The sequence below is a fragment of the Sebastes umbrosus genome, chromosome 7, assembly GCF_015220745.1.
Source record: "Sebastes umbrosus isolate fSebUmb1 chromosome 7, fSebUmb1.pri, whole genome shotgun sequence".
NCBI classification, from domain to species: domain Eukaryota; kingdom Metazoa; phylum Chordata; class Actinopteri; order Perciformes; family Sebastidae; genus Sebastes; species Sebastes umbrosus.
In genome coordinates this window covers 8953385-8971967 of record NC_051275.1, presented here as the reverse complement: position 1 = coordinate 8971967, position 18583 = coordinate 8953385, and the positions used below count along the sequence as shown (strand labels likewise).

General features: G+C 38.4%; 2 protein-coding genes and 1 long non-coding RNA gene across 5 annotated transcripts in view; 1 reads left to right on the top strand and 2 right to left on the bottom strand.

Annotated features, from left to right (window-relative positions):
• Nucleotides 1-4852, bottom strand: part of LOC119492108 (RNA-binding protein Musashi homolog 2-like) — a 71715-nt gene extending 66863 nt beyond the window's left edge. For all 3 annotated transcript variants that reach the window (XM_037776481.1, XM_037776482.1, XM_037776484.1), the window contains exons 1-4: nt 4669-4852; nt 4047-4087; nt 3468-3549; nt 2845-2929 (exon numbers count right to left, since the gene is read on the bottom strand). In XM_037776481.1, the coding sequence (XP_037632409.1) occupies nt 2845-2929; nt 3468-3549; nt 4047-4087; nt 4669-4724 (264 nt within the window). In that variant the 5' untranslated portion in view covers nt 4725-4852. The remainder of the gene's footprint in view (nt 1-2844; nt 2930-3467; nt 3550-4046; nt 4088-4668) is intronic.
• A 1368-nt stretch (nt 4853-6220) lies between these two features.
• Nucleotides 6221-15955, bottom strand: LOC119491691. Its single transcript, XR_005207641.1, has 4 exons — nt 15528-15955; nt 6700-6829; nt 6472-6612; nt 6221-6360 (listed from the first exon to the last, which is right to left on the bottom strand). It is a non-coding gene; the product is annotated as an uncharacterized LOC119491691 (long non-coding RNA).
• Nucleotides 9793-17214, top strand: il4i1 (interleukin 4 induced 1). Its single transcript, XM_037775882.1, has 7 exons — nt 9793-9823; nt 11790-12004; nt 12136-12248; nt 13404-13605; nt 13709-13777; nt 14192-14328; nt 16242-17214. The coding sequence occupies exons 1-7, from the start codon at nt 9793-9795 to the stop codon at nt 17005-17007; spliced, it is 1533 nt and encodes a 510-aa protein (XP_037631810.1). The 3' UTR covers nt 17008-17214.
• The last annotated feature ends 1369 nt before the right edge of the window (nt 17215-18583 follow it).

The window sequence follows — 18583 nt, the reverse complement described above, 5'->3', positions numbered from 1 at the left end:
TAAGTATGATGCATGCAGGTATTGTACGTGATGCATGACACAATAGCCCGTTTGTTCAGTATTACCGTGTTGGACATTGTATTGACATATTGGCTGTCTTCTTTAGTCTTGTTTAATAAAGCTATGTTGAGGCAATAAAACCTCCGAGCTCACAGTTTGTTTGGCTGCGCTGTAAAAAAAAAAAACCTGCAGGAAAAAAAAAAATCATGTGCCTCTGTGTCCTCCGATGGTCCTAATGGCATCTGCAAGATTTCATAGACCGGAGGAAAACAACCAATCAGAGCCGAGCTGGAGTCTGCCGTCTATGAGCCGACTGTCAATCACTCGAGAACTCCAATCAAATGGTCAAACTAGGCAGCGCTCATCAAATATGAATCAATATTCTGTTACTGTAATGCCTATTCCTCGCCTCAAATGTTTTAAGAAACATCTTGTAGTGCACTGTTTAGCTGTAAAATGAGAAATCTTATCTAATTCTGTGTATACTGAGCAGATATCAACTAATTTAGCTCAGAAGGTGTGATGTTCATGTTCCTTCAGAAATACAAATTGAGGCATTACATACTACAATTGTGTTTAGAAAAAGAAACAGAATTATATTAGAAATAACATATTCTTGCACAATGTTACAAGCTATTTAACTCACATTTGTCCTTAAAACTAAACTCTAAAATGAGGATGCTTGGTTGTTAAATGGCAAAGATGCACTATCGAAAACAAGAGTTACCTGCATAAATGAGGGTGCAGAATATGGAGGACGGAACCTGCCAAAATAAAAAATAAATGAATAAATAAATGTAGCAAAAATAATATTAAAAACTAAATGTAGCGATTAATTAATTGATAAAATGTGACATAAATTGATATTTCTGTTTTAATTTGCTTCTTTATTTATTTAACTTTGTATTAATACCCTTATTTATTTACTCTTCTGTTTAATTTTCCCTTTTATGTATTTATATTTATTAATTTATTTATTAATTTCTGCATTTTTTTATTTTGCAATCATTTTTGCATTTATCTTTTATTTATTTTTAAATGCATATATTAATTTATTTATGTACTTGGGCATTTATACATTTAGTTATTTCTGCACAATTTTCCCTTTGCATTTCACCCCTTATTTATTTCCCCAAACTTATTTATTTATGTATTCTTTTCTTTATACATTTCTTTACACATTTCTTTATGCATTTCTGCCTCATTATGCACATGAGGGGGATGTCACTCAACGTGTGTCATGGGGTCAGAGTACATAGATCGACTATATGCTAGCCAGCTAGCTGCACACCAGTCCGTACACCGTGTCATCGGCCTGCTACTGCTCCTCACGCTGCTGCCTCTTAACGTCTGCAGCTGAACTGTTTTGCGGACCGACTGACAATCTCCTCTCTGAGGTTTAGCTTGTTCAGAGTAGGAACCTCCAGGCTGGGGAAAGTTTGCGCCTCTCAACAACAACGGCACCCTGACAGAGACTCTGCTCGAGCCCGGATGGGTGGCACACGATGGAGTGAACGGGCTCGGTAGCGTGCCTGTTTGGTAACGGCATGTTGTCGTTGCAGCACTTTTCTGTCGATATCAGCCGAAGCCTATTGAAGGAGGCTGGGTCACACGTCATCAACGCGTCATATCTTTGGGGGTAGAACACATGCGCAGTAAAATCTGGTCTGCACTGGCCGAAATTGAGCCAATTGCAACGCACGACAGCAGCTTCAGTTACACTGTGCATGTGTTATACCCCATACCCCAAGACCCATGTCCACCCGTGTCTCAGCCTCCTTCCATAGGCCTTGGTATCGGCCTGGAAGTTCCCACACTGAATGAGCTCAACCTCAGGGAAGAGACTGGCGGAGGGTCTGCAAAACTGTTCAGCTTCAGACGGTTGCTCTGCACACCTGTATCGGTACGAGGCAGCGACGGGGGGAGGGCAGCAGCAGGCTGACGACCCGCTATGCAGAGCCGGGAATGAAGACTGAAGTTGATAAGAAAAAGCAGACACCGTTAACTAGCTAGCATATAGTCATGAACCCTGACCCCATGATGACACACGTTGAGTGACAGCCGCTATATTTGCATAATAAGGCAGAAATGCATGAAGAAATGTAAAAAGAAAAAGAATATTGAAATAAATAAGTCTGGGGAAATATATAAAGGGGTGAAATGCAAAGGGAAAATTGTGCAGAAATAAATGAATAAATACATAAATAAAAGCATGTATTTAAAAATACAGAATAAATAAAATATAAATGCAAAAATGTATTAATTAATACAACATTAATGCAAAAATTAATAAATACATTTAAAAATTAACAAAAATAAATAAATTAATAAATAAAAGGAAAAAATTAAACAGAAGAGTAAATAAATAAATGAATTAATACAAAGATAAATAAAGAAGGAAATTAAAACAGAAATATCAATCTCAATTAATTAATGGCTACATTTATTTGTAATATTATTTTTGCAACATTTAATGACATATTAATTCATTTATCGAATCATTTATTTATTTATTCAATCATTTATTTTTTATTTTCACAATTTCCGTCCTCCATACCAGAACAGTGTTATGGTATAAAAGAAATTTTTGTCTCAATGGTGAACTGACAGATGACTGAGCGCAAAGCTGCCACGCCAGTCTGCTATAAGAGCAGACAAATCGAACAGCAGGATAAAGTGAGTGCCTGTGTTTCCCTCTGCTTTTTAAGGACTCCCAGTGAACAAGCTCTGCTACCATCAGTTGTTCATGGATGTAATACACAGGGCGGACAGAAAAGACTTTTCACTAATAGAATAAAACATGTCGTTGTCTCTCATGCAACCAGAATAAAAAGGTGAACATACCATTTTAGAGTCTAACTCGTGTTGCGGCTGTGCCAAGACTTTATCTACGCTGGCAGCATCTGCAAAAGTGATGAAGCCAAAGCCCCTGTTGAGAAACAACACAACAGCATATAACATTTCTAACACAATATAAGTCACACTTCACAGTTTTCATTTTTCACATCACAATGAGCTACTTTAGTTCACATCTGATAAATGTTGAAATCGACACTCTGATTTATACCTGCCCCATATACATTTCTTATACATTTTTATTTCCCTTTTATATTTCCTTTTTTGTGTCCACATATTATTTGACAATTTCTTGAATTCATAGGCATATTATTCCTATTTGTGTACATGATTATTATCTCTATACTGACTATATCACATTAAAAAGCATTGATTAAATTTCTTTTCCCTTTGATTTTAAACACAATGACCTTGTTAAATGCACCACACAACATAATAAATGGTAATGGCAGTGATGGGAATATTCTCCACAGCTCCATGGTCAATGTCATACTGCATTGCCCTTTCATTCAAAAGCAGGTAAATGTCTGCACATTAATACTATCACTCCAAAAAGCAAAACAGGCTTTCTCCATTATTTTTTAATTGTGGGAATAAAACAGTTTATTTACCTGGAGCGTTTTGTCGTTGGGTCTCTCATCACCATACATTCTCGGATTTGTCCGAATTTACTAAAATAATCTCTAAGGCTGTCTGTGGAAGAAAAAAAAAACATTCGTTAAATAAAAAGATGAATATTTTCAATGGGTAACACAGTTGACAGAGATTTCTCGGACACACACAAAGTGGATGATTTAATGAACATGAATGAGCCAAATAGTTTTTAAAACACCTTTCTCCTATTTTAATGATTATTTTGAACAAATAATTATAAAAAAACAATCTGAAGAGCAAAACCTGACATTTAGCAAATCGGACAGCACAAAAACAGCAAATTTCAGTATAGAATATGCATTTTCTGCAAAATAAATGATGGGACCTGTTGACTCTTTTGTATTAAATGAAAGAGAAATGTGCCCTGGTATAAAATTGACCATTGCTTGAAGTGAATATTTAGTAAAAATTGATAAATACAGCCCATGGACATGACATGTACCCCTAATTATAGAATCACTCGTTGTGAGCTGTGGATGTCCCCATGTTACACAGGAGTTGAATGGAGGACACACACACACATACTTGATTCTTACCTGGTGAAGTTTGCCAGCTGAGGCCACCGATAAACATTTTCCTGTCAAGAAAAAAAGCAACAGAAGTCAATCCAGATTTCAAATCGACCATTGAGATGTTTAGCTATAATTACTTGACCGGTTAGAAGAGAAGTAACAAATCTGGGGACACAAATAGAGGCGATGAGACGTCGAGAAGCAGCCTGATGCATCCTCTCTCTCTCTGCTGTGGACCAATTAAGGCTCATGCCACCAGCTTCCATTCAAAACATCTGGCAGTTAACAACTGCTGGCTTCTTGGCAGAGGTGCACATCTGGTAGAGCCAAACTTTAGGTTGCTGACAGCTGGTACGAAAACAGTCTTCGGTTCGGCACACACGTTTAAGCAAATAAACCAACTAATAACATCTTAGTTCAACTTTTAAATGTGGTTCGGCTGTTAGGAAAACCTTCCTCTATCAAAACACAGCTTAGTGGGTGATAAGGGGGAGCAGTGGGAACTAAATGCAATTTCTTGGTGTTTTATTGACATAAAATATGCCAAACTGCAAATATAAATATTGCAAATATGCAGCTTTAAAAGCAACAAGGATGTGTGACAACATTCAGTGTTTCTAAAAATAGACATGATGTATAAGCCTACCCCGGGTCGTGTTGCGGATCAGTCGGGCTTCCAGCTTGACTTCCGTCTCCTTCCATATCTGTCCCCGCTGTACAGGCAGTGACTAACGGATACACACACAGGCTGGTAGGACGGCAGGTGGAGCTTCAGTGTCTCAGCGAGCCGGGAATGCAGCCCTCCGTCACACGTGTGATCACAGCTCGGTCTGTGGTCCCTCCTCCTCCTCTTCCTCCTCCTCCTCCTCCTCCTCCACTGACGTCACAGAGCAACTACACTGACGTCACTTTTCCACAACCCCGCCCACATTATCTGCCTGCAACCTAATGAGCATGCTGTCCGATATTCAGCTACAATACCTGGCCAAATATAATAATCAAGGGAGCTGAACACAGAAGCAACTTTTAATTTTTTTTTTAAAGAGACTATTTGTAACTTTCAGAAATGCTTGTTAACAGCGACACCTGTGGCCGTTAAGTCAACGAAAGTCAGGGTCGGGCTCGCGCTTGCACGCTCTACCTAGACATGAACGAGCATCGCTCAAAACAGTGAGGCGACACACGTCAGCTAAAACCACAATATCACTCTATATTTCACCTGCTTGGCAGTAATGTTCGCTGACCAGACGAAGGTCTCCATGGATCACTGCTGATCCTAGTGTTGGCTTTTCCTGCTTCAGCCCTGGAGAAACGTTATCGTCTCCGACCGTGATGGGAGGGAGACACCGGCACCCGGTCGGAGTCGATAACGTTTCTCGCTGCGGATTATTTGATTATTCTCGTAATGTTACGACTTTTTTCTCATAAAGTTATGACTTTATTCTCGTAATATTACGACTTTTTTCTCATAATGTTACGTCTTTTTTTCTCATAAAGTTATGACTTTATTCTCGAAATATTACGTATTTTTTTCTCGTTAAGTTATGACTTTATTCTCGTAATGTTACTATTTTTTTCTCGTAATATTATGACTATTTTTTCCCTCAATGTGGCCCTAATACTCCATCGTACATTTGCTCTTTGTCCCTCACTGCATTAGACTTATATAGTATATACTTAGACTATAAACTGTGTTACCTTCATCACAATGCTCAAATGTTTTGCGACTCCAGACAGATTTTTATTTATTTTTTTGCCTAAAATGGCTCTTTTGATAGTAAAGGTTGCTGACCCCTGTACTAGTGGCTTGTAGGCCGTTTTTTTTTTTACCAAGATAGTCATGTTCTGTCTTAGATAGATCTCTTGGGTAGTCTGAAATGGCAATGTATTATTGATAACACCTCATAAAGTTTTACTGTAAAGTCCATCATGGCTCAAGTCTGCAGTGGCAGGTTCCTATATCTTCCAGGAGGGGGCACTATAAATAGTTATATCCATATCTCAATTGATATAATGGCCTATATCTGATTCACAAGAGTTTGTAAAGTGTGTAAACCTTTCAAGTAAAGGTGTGAACTGTCTTGTGTGTGTGTGGGTGGATGGGTGTATGTGTGTGTGTGTGTGTGTGTGTGTGTGTGTGTGTGTGTGTGTGTGCGTGTGTGCGTGTGTGTGTGTGTGTGTGTAAAACAAAGCACTGGTTTATGTTTCATCTATAGCCTGTTTTTATTTATGTCATTTGTGTCCGCTGTCAGAGCACAGGTTTGGCTGCAGAAACCCGGATGAGGTGGAGTGCTATAAATCCCTTGCAGCTGTCCTCTCTTCCCTTGTCTGATGCATCCTTTTACAAAGATAAAGACAGGCTAGTTTAGGTTGACCTTACAACACAAGTGGTCTATATGTAGTACAGCAAAAATTTGTGTAGGCCACCAAAATCCATATAACTTAACACAGTTATGCAGCAGATAAAAGGCTTTAAAACCTCCAGGAAATGATTTGTATAGTGTCCGACAGGCTGTACATGGACTAACGGTGTACATTTTCTTCAAGTCTTCTTGATATTTGTTTGAGACTTTGTTAAGATCCACAACACCTTTGGAAACAAAGAGACTGCTTTGAGAGATAATTTTACAACACACACACACACACACACACAGACAGACACAGGTAGGCTATATACCTACTGTTCAGCCATCGATAATGTGCCTTCTGCCGGAATTCTTCAGTTGAGACAATGTCTTTAAATCTTTTGCAGACCAGTGCAATGTTTCCCATATTGCCTTGTCTCCTTCCATCTCTAGGTTTAGTGGCTGTGTATGAAAACAACAAGTAACCAATAGTCCTATAGTGACCCCTCCTGGCAGATATAGGAATCTGCCACTGCAGACTGAGACAAACTTTACAGTAAAATAGCCTGTATGAGGTGGTGTATTCAACATAAACTCAGATCTTTATTAGGTTGCTTTATATGTTGTATAATTAATCTGCAAATTAACTAAAGGTATAAAATGTAGTGCAGTAAAAAGTACAATATTTCCCTCTGCGATGTAACAAGTGGAATAGAAGTAGAATGGAATACTCAAGTAAAGTACAAATTTGTTAAAATGTTTTTTGGGTTTTTTTTTTAAGTATACTTGGCTCATACTGAGAAGTATACGGAAAAGTCTAAATATACTTGGCTTATACTGACAAGTATACAGAGAAGTCTAATTGAACTTTGCTTATAGGCCTACTTACTTAATCTTTTGATCAACATATACTTAAGAAAACATAGACATTTAAACTAAACAAAAAACACTTTTCTTAAGTTATTAAATATATATATATATATATACATACATATACATATACGTATATATATATATATATATATATATATATATATACATTCATACATACATATATATGTATATATATATATACATATATATACATTCATACATATATATATATATTATTATTTTGATTTCCTTACTTATTTGGACACCATTTTGATGGTGTCAGCCGTACCACCCATGACAAAAGCAAAGCAGCTGGCTAGAAACAATGAAGCTAACATTTGACAAAGATATCAAATGTTAGACAACACAATGGTAATCAAAACTAGACAGATTTAAATTCATAGACATTAAAAGTTAAGACAATATGAGGAAAATACTGTATATGAAAAATATGACTTTTATACTTCACAAATGAGTCTTGGCAGAAATACTTTGATAAGACATCAGTTTTTCCTTTGGCATGCAGAGAGGGACCATCACAGACCATGTGCATAATGAGTTTCATGGTTCTGTCTCGTTTCTGATTGGAGATATATGAGATGTTATAATTGCCCCCGGTCTCCCCTACCTCACACATTACACATTAACGTGGCTGACATAACTCCCAAAGCCTCGTTAGTTCAGTGACCTCAGTGTTTTTACACATACTGAGAAAAAACTGTGAAATAAAACCTACCCCTTGACCTCAAACAACGCTGTAGTCAGCTATGCATCATCCATTTATTGCTGGACAGTTTTGTAACCTGTGATGTAGAATGTCACCTGAGCACCAGTAAGCAAGTCAGGTATAAGCGTCTATGTCTTTGAGGCTTCTACTGAACCAGCAAACAGACTTTCCAAATCAAGCTTTGACACAAGACAGCAGTTACCTGGAAGTCTTGGAAATTGGAAACGAGACATCTCCTAGTTCTGTATGTCTTTGGTTTTTTTCTGAGAAAAAGTTTTCTTGAAGTTAAAAGTTACACGTTTTCTATTCCTTTGTTTTTCGACACAGAAAAAGTTGGATGAGTGGGACTGCTTTATTTTGGCAATAAGACCATACGTTTTTTACAGGTAAGCAGTTAAAACAATTTCAATAATTAAAGCTGCAAGCAGCGATGATCAGGCCCTTGCAATTTCGTACACATCGGGGGGGTACTGGTGGGACACCGGTTGAAGCAAATGTGCATTTTCGTAACTATTGGACACTGCACGCACAAGTTAGACGTTATTTCCTGAGTGGATTGAGTGGCATGGGCAATGACGGATTGCAAATTTTGCACCACTTCCTGTGTCCACCATGTGGCGCTAGAGAACATGCGCTAAACGTGCAATATGTTGCTCTATATCAAGTGTAGATTACACAATGTAAATTTCATGTAAATCGGATGATATCTGTCACATAACGCTGACTTCCTGCTGCCAGTAGGTGGCGCTATGACTATGAGTCAACATTGCCATGTAGATATGCTCAGGCCTGCACTGCTATGAAGTAGGTCAAGTTTGGGGCAGATTGGAACAAGCACAGTGGAGTTACAACAGTTTGTCGTTCGATGGCGAATCATGTAAATTTTCCGCCACGCCACGTCAACGTTGTTTCATAAAAACTCAAGCTTTTAAAGACTTTTCATCACAAAGGTCTTCAGATTGTACTGACAAAATCTGAAGTCGATCGGGTTAAATCTGTAGGAGGAGTTCGTTAAAGTACAGAGCCTGAAAATGGCCAAAATACACAAAAAATTCACACAAAAATTCTAAATGGCCAACTTCCTGTTGGGTTTAGAGTATAGCCCCAAGATACTTTTTTTCAAGTCTATATGTGATACATGAGCCTACCAAATTTCATGCATCAATAAAGACCATACAATTTTAAAGGTAAAAGTAAAAACTATTTGTAGTAGGAAAAATGAAGTTTGAATGCAGCTTTAAGTTTGACATCTTGGGATACCACTGATTGAACGCTTTCAGGTCAGATATTGAAAAATAAGTGAAGATGGAGGAAATGAGGTATGCTGATGACTAGTATACCCTCACTAATCTGATTTGTTCAGTGTGGTTGACTCTCGAGCCGGTGTGGGAAAATATTTCTGGAAGACCTGAGGAGCCACACAGTCCCTCATTAAAATTACGTCGTGTGCAATTTCACACATACCACGCGTCCAGGTTTTCCAGGCTGCTTTCATATGGCGAGACACAGCGTTGACAGTTTAGCTTCACCAGGCACTCGGCCATTTCTCCTCAGTCATGCATAGCCTTACGACAACTTACGAGACATTACCTTTGATAAAGGTGAGTGGAATGCAAAGATAGTCTAGTCTGATCTAGTAGTATTATAGTAGTATAAATAATTAGAGTAGCTTTAGAGTAGATTATTTGTTCATGATAATGCTGCCAGAGCGGTTCCCCACTAAACTGGTATCATGCTTGTTTTTGTGTAGGCTTCCTTTTCCTCTAATAGTGTCAGTATCCACAGTAGAAGGAAGAAGTCCAGATTGTGGAGTTCCATTCTCGGGATGATCCCTCACATGGCACTGTGCAAATTCTGTAAGTAGCCTATTAGATAAACTGCTATCACATCATGCATTCATTCTCAATCGCTTTGGAGTGCAACTGTCACAACTGTTTGATGGGACATCACAACTATGTTGCATGTTTACAAAAGGTAGTAACTCTTCCATAATTCATGTTTCAAAACCCAGTTATTGTGTCAGTAAACTGGCCAATGCCACCAAAATGAAAAGTTGTTTTGTCATCGTGTGAGTCGTACTGGTCAAAATGTGAAAACTGGAAATGTTTCTTATGTACAAATCTCTGCTTTTGTTCTACTTTTCTGTTGATACCAGAATGTCGCTGAATGCTCTTGTGTATTTTAGATTTCCCATTTCAGCAGCAGGTAAAAAGTTTGGGAAAAATCAATACTGTGCAACACTGTAGTACACAGAAAAAGGATGTATTATAACTAGGAAATATACCTTTGAACTTTCATGTCACAGTTTTTCTCATTCGCTTTGGCTCAATTCTCGGATTAGCATTATTCAATACATTAAGCTCAAATCTCTGAACAATTAGTTTGTTGTTCACAATAGATTTCTCACTCATTCAAGCAAATTGTACGTGTTTTGGCACGTGTGTGCAAAGAGTAAGTACAATTGTATACAATTTGCACAATAACCACTTGCTCACGTCTTGCTGATCAAAACTGATGAGTTGACTCTGAAACTGTGAAACCGTCGTCCTCTTCACAACTTCTAAACATTCTTTTATCGTTTGAGCCGTCACATGCAAAATTATCCATTCAATTATCAAAATCTGTCAGAGATACATGTATATTCCATAAATATCTATAACGAGGAGGTACAATTAGTTGTTTTTTTCACTGAGCTACAGCAGGTTCTTTCATTGTTGCAGGGTTTGTTTTTTGGCATGGATGTCATTTTGTGGCAAATTTTCTGTTCACTGTATATTACTTTACATGAAAGCTCAAAGGTGAATTTCATATTTATAATACATGTAACACATTGCTACACAAATACATTTACTGTATAAATACACATGTGCATATCCTGTTTCTGTGTACTACAGTGTTGTACAGTATTGTATTGTATTGTATTGACTTTTCCCAGTAAACTTTTACCTGCTGTTGAAATGGGAATCTCAGCTAGACAAAACTGACATTCTGGTATCATACAGTAAGCAGTCAGTCAACAAAAAAGTAGAACAAAACAGAGATATGTATACTAGAAACATTTCCAGGGTTGAGTGGTGAAAAAACACCTAAATGTTTTGACCAGTACGGCTCACACAATGACAAAACAAGTTTTCATTTTGGAGGCATTGACCAGTTTACTGACACAATAACTAGGATTTAAGTTTGAGTTACTACCTTTTTCAGACATGCAACAGAGTTGAGATCAAACAGTGGTGACAGTTGCACTTACAGTTTAGAGAATGTTGAGACTGTTTCAAAAAACGAGCCAAAGCGATTGAGAAAAAACTGTGTAAATAGGAAATTCACATTTGAGCTTTCATGTAAAGTCATTTACAGTGAACAGAAAATTTGCCACAAAATGACAGCCAGGCCAAAAAACAAACCCTGCGACAATGAAAGAACCTGCTGTAGTTCAGTAAAAACCAACTAATTGTACCTCCCCACAGTACGTAACACCATGTAATAGATATTTATGGAATATACATGTCAGATTTTGATAATTGAATGCATAATTTTGCATATGATGGCTCAAACAATGAAAGAATCTTGTGAAGAGTACGACAATTTCACTGAGAATCAACTCATTAGTTTCGATCAGCAAGACGTGAGCAAGTGGCTATTTGGATAATTGTATACAATTGTACAAGAAATGATTATCTGTTGTGAACCGCAAACAAATTGTTCAGAGATTTGAGCTGATTTGGAAAATATTGAATTCTCATTTGAGAATTGAGCCAAAGCGAATGAGAAAAACTGAAATAGTTCATCATCTCTTGAACTGACATTATCTCCCTCTGTCAGTTCCTCTGGTTCTAGTCGGGGTTGTGGTGTTTGCTGTGAGTGGGATCTTTGGAGACCCTATGTATGAGTGCCTCCAGGACACTGACTACAGTGAGCTTCTCGACATTATGAATAAAGGTCTTCCTGCCACCAAGACACCTCGTCATGTAGCAATCGTCGGCGGGGGCATCGCTGGACTGACCGCGGCAAAGGTTTTAGAAGATGCCGGACATAAGGTGAAAGTCATTAAGGAAGTGATGACTTCTACTTGAAATGTTACCATAAACTATGATTTCTGAGTGGATACTGATGATACTTGCTGTGCATGTGAAAGTGTATTTAATATGATGATTATGTGGACAATAAGGTGACCATAATAGAAGCCAGTAACCGAATTGGAGGACGAGTGGAGACCTACAGGAACAACAGAGAAGGCTGGTATGCAGAAATGGGCGCCATGAGGATCCCCAGCTTTCATAAGTGAGTATGGTAACTTAAACTGTCTGTCTTACCATAATATGACATGAGTAGACTGATAATATCAAAGGAAATGTGTTCCATCAACTACAGTAACTACACTCAAGTACTTAATTTAGTACCATACTTAAACCTGCATTAGGCAGAATATATATATCTATATATATATATATAGATATATATAACCTTTCAGCATATTGTAATTCAAGTGTTCTGAGAGAAAACTAGACTTCTGCACCTCCTCATGGCTCTGTTTTCAGGCTTTAAAAAATCTAGCCTGTGACGGGAGACTTTAGCCAATCACAGGTAATTTCAGAGAGAGAGAACGTTCCTATTGGCTGTTCATTCAGCGGAGGCAGCTGTCAATCACTCGCGAACTCCGATCAAATGAGCCCACTACAAGCTCCGAGAGATTGATTGTCTTAATGCGTTAAAGAAATTGGTGGCGTTAAAACAAATTTGCATTAACGTGTTATTATCGTGTTAACTTTGACAACCCTAATATTTTTATATTAATGATGGGTCAAATGGACCATTTGTAGCGCTTTTCTAGTCTTAACAACCACTCAAAGTGCTTTACAACACAAGCTAGCATTAACCCATTCACACACACATTCATATACTGGTGGCAGACGCTGCCATACTGCTCATCATGAGCAGTTTTAGCGCCTTCCGGCACATTTCACGGCCTGCAAATTTGCTGTTTTGGTTCAGTCTCACGGCTCTTATCAGCGTCTGACTCTGTACTGTCTTACTGTAGACTCCCTGCCCGGCACCCAATCAGCAGACAGACAAGGTTAGCAACTAGCTGGTGAACATAGTAGTAGCTTAAAAGCCAGATATTTTTTCTCAGAAGTTGGTAGAGACCAAAACAGAGCTAAAAGGAGAGTGACTACTGAACTTGTCAGGTGGCCAGAAACAGGACTTCATGTTTAAATAGGTAACTGTTTGCTAAGACGTTCACCATATCAACTTGTATAAGGTGATATGTGTAAATGTTGAGTTTGCAGCTTGTTGTGCTGCCCTCAAGTGGCAAAAAAAATCAACTAATGCAGCTTTACCTAATTACTTCATCCACCACTAGTCTTGCCTAAAAAGTAAAATGTCAAATATCTATTACATATATAAAATATTTGACATAAAGTATCTATTCCACAGAATTCTGCTTTCACTTGCATCCCAATTACAAATTCCCCTAAACCCCTTCATCCAAGATGACATCAACACCTACTATTTGGTAAATGGAGTGCTACAGAAAACTAGTATCGTGGAAAACAACCCTGGTGTGCTCAACTACAGCTTGAATGAAAGAGAGAGGGGGAAGTCAGCTGCTCAACTCTTCAGTCAGACACTCTGGAAGGTTTGTATACATACCACATGTTAATGGTATCGTTATTATTTTTGTACGCATTAGTATTTTTAATTGCACAAGGATGGAGTGTTTTATTGTGATCTGTGGACAGGTGAATGATGACCTCAAGGCCATCGGCTGCAGTGCCTTGATGGATAAATATGATTCCTACACAGTGAAGGTAAAGATTTATTTTATTTTGTCACACAATAAGGATGGGCGGATCGATACTGTAGTGTGTTTGATACTCACAAGCTACTCATTTGGTATTGATTCCTTTAAAAAAATCAATAATAAAATTATACAAATACAAACGTGGGTGGCTCCATCACTTCCACACGTTTTCCCTACTTTTGTATGATGTTTGTGCCAAAACAGCCCCGACATATTTAGCTGGCACGTTTCTAAAAATGACCATCATTTTGAAAAATCACATACCCATTTAAGAAATTATCAGTATTGGTATCTATATTGTTAAAATTGTAATTGAAAGTATTGAATCAATTTTGAAAAGTTTGGTATTGCCCATCCCGTCACACAGTCATAGTTTGAATCGAAATGAAAAATTCCACAGCTTACATTTGATTGCTGACAGGAATATCTGGTGAAGGAGGGTAACCTGAGTCGGGGTGCCTTGAGGATGATCGGGGACATCCTGAATGAAAACAGCCTCTTCTACACATCAATGATGGAGACGCTGTACATGCAGTCCGACATCAATGACAACATCGAGTAAGAGATATTAATTTTACCATATTATTATGTGTCTGGTAACCCACAGCCTGCAGACCTAGCCTTGGTTTACCAGTGGATGTCAGAGATAGAGCATCTCTGGAGGCAGAAAAATATCATCGATATATTTATTAATATAAAAGGTGATGATAGGTGGGCAGCCCAGTAGGTTACCTGGTAGAGCGGGCATGTAGACTGAGTCTTTACCGCAGCAGCCTGAGGTTCAAATCTGACTTGTGGCCCTTTGCTGCATGTCATCCCCTCTCTCAAACTACCTTTCTGTCACTATCAATAAAGGAAAAAAAGGCCAAAAAATAATCTTTAAAAAAAAAAAAGGTGATGATAGGTGAATGTTGAAGTCAAGTCAATTTTATTTATTCAGACTAATATCACAAATTTACAATCTGCTTTACAATCTGTACTGCATACCACACCCTCTGTCCTTTGACCCGTTGAATAAGGAAAAATAACCCCAAAACTAAATGTTGCCGTTTCCTTTAACAGGGAAAACAATGCCCAATGTTGTGCAACTTGTTTCCACTGCCCCCAAGTGGTCAAAAAAAGCAATTGTTGCAGGTTTCTGCAAGTACTTTCTGCTGATAATGTAGCGGTGCACAGAATGATGTCCCACAGGCTCAGTCTGGTGCTACACATTTATTTAAGATGTTCTGCAAAATGTAAAATAATGCTTTAGGTTGACATCGCTATACAGTGTATTCTGCTTCTATCTTGTACACAGAGATTCTCATTATCTCACTTATTCACAATAACAGTAACAAAATGCCAGAAATGCGCAAAATCAAACATAACACCACCTCTAAACTCTTTAGAGGGTATTATATCGAAATACTTCCTGTTCAAATAATCTTAGCTCAGCAGCATAACACCATATTTCTTATATTTCTTAATAAACAGTAAACAACAACATAAACAATAGTCATAGCAAAAGGCTAATATGAGCTATGGTAGGGCTCCCTAACATGAGGGCTCATTGTCAAAGCTCACAGCGCCCCGCGCTACTACTAACGTTACCATGGCGACTGTAACCCTCGTATTAGCTGCTAGCTAACTGGCTAAATTGAAGCAGCAAAACAGACGCTAACACACGCTAAACATTCACTGAACTGAACACAGTGTCGCCGAAGTACATTGTAAACATTGCCCTAATACAGAATTGCTAACTAACATCACCAGCTTACCTGCAAAATGTAAAATAATGCTTTAGGTTGACATTGCTACACAGTGTATTCAGCTTCTATCTTGTACACAGAGATTCTTATTATCTCACGTATTCACGCGAGACTTCCCTGTGACGCTCCCTTCACATACACGGCTTCTGTAGCGACACTGACACCTACTGGCGATCTACTGGCACAACACCCTAATAATGACGCTGGCAATAAATAACACTGTACCCTAAATTATAACCACATTGAACTCTTTCTTCTTATAAACACATATGAACATGACAAACTCTCTTCACCTGCATTACACCCAAGAAATGGTTCTGTTTTATAACCTACACATGACTGATTATGCCACAATAACACTTATGTATGTGACCCGGCAGCCATGTTGAGACCAGTTGAGGAAATACCAAGTATAGCTAATGGGAACGCTCTCTCTCTCTGAAATGACCTGTGATTGGACAAAGTCTCCCGTCACGGGCTAGATTTTTTAAAGCCTGAAAACAGAGCCATGAGGAGGTGCAGATGTCTAGTTTTCTCTCAGAACACTTGAATTACAATATGCTGAAAGGTTATTATGGAATTTTTGCACAGTAATGCCAAAAATATTCTTCCCACTGCACGTTTAAATAACATTTTGTTTTTACATTATGCACTTTCACTTACTTATTTATTAGTGCAGCTTTAATGATGTATTGTAATTAAGAGGTTTTTTTTATATTCCAGGTACTTTGAAGTGACAGATGGTTTTGATCACCTCCCGAGAGCTTTCTACCAGGTCTTAAATGCCACGATCCTCCTCAACTCCAAGGTCAAGCTAATCAATCAAACAGGCGGCAGCCACGTGACAGTAACGTACCAGGACTGGCGTAACTCAGGCTCCCTGACCAACCTAACGGTGGACTATGCCCTGGTTACGGCCACAGCCAAGGCCACCATCTTCGTTGACTTCCAGCCCCCTCTCTCCGGGGACAAGATGGAGGCCCTGCGCTCAGTTCATTATGTCAGCTCCACCAAGGTGGTACTCAGCTTCAGGGAGCGGTTCTGGGAGAAAGAGGGCATCAGAGGAGGGAAGAGCATCACGGACCGGCCTTCTCGCTTCATCTACTACCCCAGCCACAGCTTCACTGGCACAGCTGCGGGGGCCCTCCTGGCGTCTTACACTTGCTCTGACGATTCCACCCTCTTCCAAGCGATGAGCGAGGAGGAGCTGATGGCTGTGGTCCTGGAGGACTTGGTGAAGATCCACGGAGAGGACATCAGGCCTCTGTGTACAGGTGGGGTGGTGAAGAAGTGGGGCTCAGATCCTTACAGTTTGGGAGCCTTCGCCGTGTTCACACCCTACCAGGGACACTACGCCAGAGAACTGTTCCAGAGTGAGGGACGGGTGCACTTTGCAGGAGAGCATACAGCCATGCCGCACGGTTGGATTGAAACTGCCATGAAGTCTGCACTGCGGGCAGCTAAAAATATTAATAGCCTTACAGTTTAATTTATGTGTAGCAAATATTATATTTGCATATATTCCTTCATGATCAGTCTTATAGGGATTTGTCTGATATATTGGTTTAGCACAGGGGTCAGCAACCTGCGGCTCCGGAGCCACATGCGGCTCTTTAGCCCCTCTCCAGTGGCTCCCTGTAGATTTTTTAAAAAAATTAGTGGAAATGAATAACTGTTGTTTTGTATACATTTTCAATTTTATTTATCGTTGTTGTAGGTCTATGGTACGAGGGTACGACGGAGTATTAGGGCCACATTGAGGAAAAACAATTAATCTGACATTTCGAGAATAAAGTCATATTACAAGAATAAAGTCGTTGTATTATGATAAAAAAAAGTCATACTATAAAGTAGTAATTTTACGTGTTATTTTCTTTTTTTCTCGTAAAGTTATGACTTTATTCCCGTAATATTACAACTTTTTCCCCCGTAAAGTTATGACTTTATTCTCGAAATATCCGATTTTTTTTCCCCTCAATGTGGCCCTAATACTCCGTCGTACATTTTCACTTTGACCCTCACTGCATTAGACTTATATACTATATACTTAGACTATAAACTGTGTTACCTTCATCACAATGCTCAAATGTTTTGCGGCTCCAGGCAGATTTTTATTTTTTATTTTTGCCTAAAATGGCTCTTTTGATAGTAAAGGTTGCTGACCCCTGGTTTAGCAGTATATCTTGTGAAAACTGGTGTGTCTGTGTTAAGCCCCCTTTGATATGACCCATATTTGTTTGTGTTTTGTACATATTTATTGATTTAGGTATATTTTTTGGTATATCTTTTGATCCGCAGTACAAGGCTTGTCTGTATTGGCATCCCATAAACTGACATTCTGATCAGACGCACAAAGATTATATAGCATAAATACCAATTTAATTATCATCCCCATGGTCGTGATTTGCAGGGCTTTGTTACACGGTGTATGTGATGTTTCAGGGGATATTCCATGATTTTAACACTGAAATCAAGCTGGAGGTTAACTAATGATTAATGATTTTCAGCACTGGTAAATCTGCTGATCTTTTTCTCGATTATACAATGAATTGTTTGGTCTATAAAATGTCAGAAAATGGTCAAAGTGGTGTATGCAAATTTTTGTTGTTTTGTCCAACCAACAGTCCAAATATCGAGCATCTAACATGATAAGTATTAAGACATAATATTTATATAAATATAAAAGTATATATAAGCAGCATAAATAATTGCTTTTGTTTTGAAAAACCTTAATCACTGATGGATGGAGTTTTCCCAAATTTGTTTATTTCATTACAGTTACTCTATATTTTATTTTTAGGTTAGGTTAAATTTTAGGTTAAAATATTTGAATACATTTTTTTTAAATTGTCAGTTGTTTGGGACTAAAAGCTTGTGTTAAAAAGAGTAAATATGTAAATATCCATGAAAAAACTGAAGTCTTCTAACATAATTTCAGACATATTGCCAACCGACTCCAATTTCATAGATTGTTTCCCTCCCAGGGGCCCATATTTAAAGCCTATTGTTGATGTTTAGTACAGCTGGAAGGCTTCAAATGAACCAGAACCAATGTGTGTCCCCAT

Bases quoted from the DNA above. Each gene is read 5' to 3' on its own strand.
- il4i1 (XM_037775882.1), top strand. From the start codon at position 9,793: ATGATCCCTCACATGGCACTGTGCAAATTCT. The intron at 12,005-12,135 runs GTGAAAGTCATT...GTGGACAATAAG, and splicing joins TAGAAGATGCCGGACATAAG to GTGACCATAATAGAAGCCAG. The intron at 13,778-14,191 runs GTAAAGATTTAT...GATTGCTGACAG, and splicing joins ATGATTCCTACACAGTGAAG to GAATATCTGGTGAAGGAGGG.